We start from the raw sequence: 5,801 nt of genomic DNA, 5'->3' as shown, positions 1-5,801 counted from the left end.
CCCACCTCCCCCGCCCCCCCAGTCGGGGCCGTCCGATCGCACTCGCTGCATATCAGAGGCTCGGCGCGGCGCGCTCCTCCTCGCTCCCGCTCCCCACTCCCGGGATGTGTCTCCGCCGTACGACGGGCTATGGCCACCACGACTTCCGGGTTCCGTCATTTCGTTCTCCCGCCGCCGACCCGCGCCGCCAAACTGAGGCTCTTCTATAAGCCAGGCAGCAGCCAACCTGCCAACACCTACTGACACTCACTCATCTCCCAGAGAGAGAAAGAGAGCGCGAGAGAGCGAGCGCGAGAGAGCGAGCGCGAGTGAGAGCGAGCGAGCGAGAAAGAGAGAGAGGGAGAGACAAAATACCTACCAGGAAAGGGGGGGAGGAAGTCCAATTTTTGCAAACTATTCATTTTTTTTCTTGATTTTTCCCCTCTGCTTTCTTTGAACGATACTTTAAAGAGAGAGGATCATATTATAGATACCGCGGGGGCCAAGCTAAAAGAGGGGGGGAGGGGGAGGAAAAAATTCAAGAAGCAGAAACCCCTCGCGGAGTTTTACTGGAAGAAAAAAAACGGGTCTGAAAGATTCCTCCTCTTCATCATCATCAACCATCATTCATTCACTACCTTGACATTCCGGGCTTTGATTGACAGCTGGAGTGGCAAAAAGCCATGAAACACGACAGTTCGGTTACATGTGGGCTGCTGACGGGCCGCTCGTAACCTTCAGTTCGGGGGCTTGACAATTTTTTTTCTTCTTTTTCTTCTTTTTCTTTTCTTTCTTTTTTTTTTTTTTTCCAACTGAGGGGAAGAGAAGAGAAAGAGGGGGAAAGGAGGACCGAAAAGGAGGAGGAGGGGAGGGGGGAGGAGGAGGAGGTGGAGGAGGAGGAGGAAGATCAGGAGGAGGAGGAAGAAGAGGAAAAAAGAGAAAAAGAAGAAATATCACAGAAAAAAAAAAAAAACTCTTCGTTGTCTTGCCTGGGCTCTTTTTTTTTTCCCCCTAAAAATAACATATTGGAGAATTGGGAGAAGTCTTTTTGGTTTGGAAAAAAAAAAAAGGAATCTTCAGCCTAGATCACTTTCTTATCCGGACTGGGATATTAAATATACGACACATCCAGGAGTTTATTGGAGCGCAGACTGATGGCGCAAAGGGTAGGTTTAAATCTCCAACACTTACCTAGATATAAATCCTCTCCTAAGAGGGGCCTGTCCCGATGCCTCCTCTCCCTTCAGTGCTGCTGCTGCTCGCTGCTTGATGATGGCGGCCAGTATTTAAAAAAATAGCAGCAAAATTATTCATCGGCTTTCCCCCCCGTGCCTCTGCGTGTGTGCGAGTGTGTGTGTGCGTGCGTGTGTGCGTGTCTGGGCGCGCGTGTTCCAGCGCTGTGCGAGCGGGCGGGCGGCGAGTGCGTGTGAGTGGTGTGTGTGCGTGTGCAATTGTTACACGCTTTCGCCTCGCTCCAGCTTTTACCCCAGCAGCGCGATTCCCCCGGTTCTCCTGCTGCCGCCGCTGCCGCTGCTGCGCCGCTGCCGCCGCTGCTCCCGCGGCTCGGGGCGGGCACGGGCTGCGTAGGAGCCGCCGCCGCCGCCGGGGCCGCCGCTGGGGCCGCGCTGCCGCAGCCGCTGCGCCGCCGCCTAGACTAGCCTGGGCTGCTTGTTTTGTCTCTGAAATTGACAAGGACGCAGGGAATCCGCTGCTAAATAATGTTTCTGGTAACTTTCACGTTATTCCCCCCTCCCCTCCGCTCCCTGCCCCCGGGGAGGCACTGGCCCCAGTCTTCCCTCGTCTTCGGCGCTCTCCTCCTGATTATTAGCGTTTTTCTTCTCTTTATTTTGTTTCATTTCGCCTTTTGATTTATTGGATCCTCGGGAGGAGGCAAAGGGGGGTTAGGGGTGGGATCCAGGGCTTCCTCCTCACACTAACTCCACTTCTCCCTCTGGCTCGCTACGGTTCTGCTGCCTCCGGCCCGAGCGGGACCTCCCGGCGCCCCCTCAGTCCCTGGCCTCACTGCCCCCCTCTCCCTACTCTAAACGCTGCTCTTGGTTCATACTTTTTCATTTTAAAATTTAAAAACATTTCCCCCCGCAACTTTCAACTCGTTGTTTCGGCTGGTTTGGTTTCTGTGTGTTCAACTCGTGCTCGGTACTTTTCTCCTTTCTGACTTTTGTTTTTATTTCTCCCTCTCTCTCTATCTCTCTCTCCCCTGCCTGCCCCCTCTTCCCTTCGTCTTTCTCCCCCGCTCCCCCCCCACCTCTATTCCTTTCCCACTTCTCTCCTTGCTTTCTTCTCCCATCTTCTTTTTCTATTCCCCCTCGGCTCTCCCTCACCTCCCGCGCCCCCCTCCCCCTTGCCGGGTCCCGACAGTACGATGAGCTGCCCCATTACGGCGGGATGGACGGAGTAGGGGTGCCTGCTTCCATGTACGGAGACCCTCATGCGCCGCGGCCGATTCCCCCGGTTCACCACCTGAACCACGGGCCGCCGCTCCACGCCACGCAGCACTACGGCGCGCACGCCCCGCACCCCAATGTCATGCCGGCCAGCATGGGATCCGCTGTCAACGACGCCTTGAAGCGGGACAAGGACGCGATCTATGGGTAAACCAACCCCCCTCCTCCCGACCCAGCATACTGTTTGTGAGTGCGAGTGTGTGTTCGTCTCTGTGGGGGTTGAAGGGATGGTCGACTAAGTGGGGAGTTATTTCTGCGGGGGAGGGGGGGGGTGGGAACCGCTTGCCTTCAGAAAGGACAGAGAAGGGGGCCTGCTCTTCTTCGCCTTAAGTGTAAGTCCCCGAAAGATAAAGCTTCCTCCACCCCCACGGCCCGGTCACTCCGGACCCCACAGCCCAGAGTGACTGAGTCCTGAGAATCTTGCCAGGGCCTTCTCCCCAAGGACGGGATTCCTGGCCAAAGGACGCAGAACTGGTCCTTCCAGGGCCCCTAACAGAGGCCTTGACGAAGGAGAAAGTTTCCTGCCGATGAGGAGCAACTTTGGGGGTTTTTTTGGTTTGTTTGTTTTTGTTTTTGTTTTGTTTTGGTTTTTTTCCTCTTCTGTTTCCTACCGAGAGTCTGGGAGTCACTAAATGCAGCTTGAGCTGGGATCAGGGCTGCTTCTGTCGGCCAGGAAGTCCTAATCACCCACTTCTTAATTCTCTGTAAATAAAGGGGTAGACCTTGAAGTGCAGCGGGGTGGAAGGGACTGCGGCTTGCATAGAGCTAGCTGCTCTTAGGAGGTGTGAGGGAGATGGCTGGAAATTCCGTATTTTATATTCTGAGGGAACTCGGGAGAGGGATGGAGGTGCACGGTCCAAAAGTGTACCACTGGTGCTCTTCCAGTTGAGAGGAGGTGGGGAAGGCGGCGGTTTGCCGAGGGGAGGGGACGGTTGGTAAACGGCAACTGAGCCTGAAGCCAGAGGCCGCAAGCATCCCGAAGTGTAGCTAAGCCGCCCGGAGGAACACAAAGGGCAGACGCGCACGCACACTTCCAAGTTTTAACACTCGGTTTATTTATTTTTGCCTGCTGGAGAAATGTGGTCTTTGGAAGGAAGCTCTTGGGCGTTTAACATTCCTATTATTTTGGCCCCCACACACGGGCTTTACTAGAAGTAGAGCAAACAAGTTTATAAGGCAAGGGGGTGAAGAGGTTGGAAGAGCACTCTCTCCGATTTAGGTTTAGGAAATATCACTTCGGGTATATATATAGGTGAAGCCTTCGGCCTCCTTCGAAATAACCATTAATATGGAGAGTTAAAGCTTTTTTTTTTTTTTTTTTTTTTAATTTCAGAGTGTTCCTTTCTTGAGAGGTCAGGGCTGGGTATCAGGGGGTTGGTTCCGCGGCCTCTGTAAGTGTGGGGATTGGGTCTGGATCAACTCCGGGCTCCAGACTGCCTGAGCTGCTTGGATGTTTCATTACTTCCCACTGAGGCTTTTCTTACTTGGCGGGCTGAAGTGGCCAGGGGCTTCTCTGACTAGATCCGAGGGACTCCTGAGCTGAGGGAAAGGGCCAGGCCGTTTTTCCTTTCTGTTTCTGGCCCAGGCTCGGCTGGCTAAGGAAGGGTTGTAAAGTGTGATGCGTGCCTGTTTTATTAAAGAAGGAATCCGAACCCTCCAAACTTGTTGATTACAGTTCTTGCTCCTTCCCCTCTGCACCCCGTCTCCGTGTGTGTGTCTCTGCGTGGCGCTGCCCGTTAGGCACCCGTTGTTTCCTCTGTTAGCTCTGGTCTTTGAGAAGTGCGAGCTGGCGACCTGCACTCCCCGGGAACCCGGAGTGGCCGGCGGAGACGTCTGCTCCTCCGACTCCTTCAATGAGGACATCGCGGTCTTCGCCAAGCAGGTCCAACCTTCTTGACCCACTCACCCTCCTGCAGACCCTCACTCCTCCTCCCCTTTCCTCCGAGCTTTACATGAAAGAGGAGGAAAAGGCCGGGACACCCGATCTGTTCCTCTGGCCCAGTCCGTGCTCTTCGCCTCCTCCCCATCCCTGAGCCTGGAGGCGAATTGGAAGCGGAGATAAATATGGGTGTTTGTTTTTCCCCCCAGCCAGGAATACAGGGGCTCGACCCTCGAATTAAAGTTGACCTGCTCCTAATCTGGGGCTTGGCCTTTTCCCCCGCCTGCAGCTACTTGAACAAGTATTGGGGATAGGGGCTGTGAGGGACCAGAGAGTGCCTGGGAGGGAAGGAAGCCGGGCGCCTCATGGGGCGGTCCGCGCGGGGCGCTAAGGCGAGGGAGGCTGAGAGCCACAGCCCCTTAGACGGCTGGATGAGGGGGTACTCAGGCCCAAAGAACGGTCCTGAGTTCCCAGCAACAGCTTAGCAGATCCAGGTGCCCCTCAATGGGGCGAGGAGTAGAAGGCCCCAGTACTTTTTCAACCGAACCCACTAATTTAAGGCATTAGTTTGTTCCGTGTATTTTACCAAAGCCCCTCTCCTCTTCTCCGCCACTGCCCTTCCACCGTACCCACTCAGACGGTTTAGTCCGTGACAGCGTTTTTCTTCTTTTAAGTTGGGGCGGTCATTCATGTTGACTTTCCCTGCTTCTTACAGGTTCGCGCTGAAAAGCCACTTTTTTCCTCAAATCCAGAGCTGGACAATTTGGTAAGGCTCACCGTTTCTTGCCTTTCCCCAGCCTGCTCCCCCCCCACCCCCCACCTTGCCTAGAAGCACCCACTTTCCCCCTGGAGCTCTGGGGAGTTGGAGCAGAGCCCTCTTTTGAAGCTCAAGAGCGACAGGGAGGAAGAGGGAACAGCTTAGAGCCCCCGCAAGGGCGATGGGAGGTGAGGGGTGGGATGGACGTCAGGGAAAGCGGAGGCCGGGGAGCAGCAGGCGAGGACACAGCGCCCAGAGTGTGAGCAGGGGATGAGTCCCAGGTCTCGGCCCCGGGAGCGAGGCTGCGAGAAGTGAGTTATTTCCTCTGTTTGCCAGGGTAGGCAGCCGAGCCCCCGGCTGCTCACCCGAAGGAAGTAACCGCGGGCGCAGCAGCAGCGGAGGGCGGGCGGGGAGATGGGGGGAGGGAGGTATGGGGCAGGCGGGCGCAGGCCACTTTTAGGTGCGATTCTTTTGCTAATTTGCACAATTTCAATATTAAAAGTACTTAAATCCGCTTTCAAAGGCCTTGCTTCACCATTCATCTTGAGTATTTCCTTCTTCAGTAAGGACGGATTTCGCAGGGTGTGCTGTTCAAAAAAGCTTTCTCTCTCCGAAGAAGCGGATTTTTTTTTTTTTTTTTTTTTTTTTTTAATTTGGCCTGAGGTCGAGGAGGGGACGGTTAAAGACTCAGGCGGAGAAAGAAGGCCTGGCCCTAGGAAAG

At 54.8% G+C, this 5,801-nt stretch overlaps 1 protein-coding gene and 1 long non-coding RNA gene across 9 annotated transcripts in view; one reads left to right on the top strand and one right to left on the bottom strand.

Moving 5' to 3' along the window:
• Nucleotides 1-1,497, bottom strand: part of LOC115941326 (uncharacterized) — a 10,263-nt gene extending 8,766 nt beyond the window's left edge. Inside the window, exon 1 of the long non-coding RNA XR_014148574.1 lies at nt 1,171-1,497. This is a non-coding gene — a long non-coding RNA (uncharacterized LOC115941326). The remainder of the gene's footprint in view (nt 1-1,170) is intronic.
• MEIS2 (Meis homeobox 2) overlaps nt 862-5,801 on the top strand; it is a 195,815-nt gene continuing 190,875 nt past the window's right edge. For 3 of the 8 annotated variants that reach the window (XM_081830866.1, XM_081830865.1, XM_081830867.1), the window contains exons 1-4: nt 862-1,145; nt 2,359-2,591; nt 4,185-4,326; nt 5,039-5,089. In XM_081830866.1, coding sequence (XP_081686992.1) covers nt 1,134-1,145; nt 2,359-2,591; nt 4,185-4,326; nt 5,039-5,089 — 438 coding nt within the window. In that variant the 5' untranslated portion in view covers nt 862-1,133. Of the gene's footprint in view, nt 1,146-1,474; nt 1,707-2,358; nt 2,592-4,184; nt 4,327-5,038; nt 5,090-5,801 lie in introns of those variants that run through there. The other 5 variants (XM_031029358.2, XM_006734441.3, XM_031029360.2 and 2 more) reach the window with 3 other exon arrangements.

The sequence above is a fragment of the Leptonychotes weddellii genome, chromosome 9 (assembly GCF_054177405.1).
Source record: "Leptonychotes weddellii isolate Sample4059 chromosome 9, ASM5417740v2, whole genome shotgun sequence".
Classification (NCBI taxonomy): Eukaryota; Metazoa; Chordata; class Mammalia; order Carnivora; family Phocidae; genus Leptonychotes; species Leptonychotes weddellii.
Note: the sequence above shows the minus strand (reverse complement) of the source record. Positions and strands in the feature narration are given on the sequence as shown.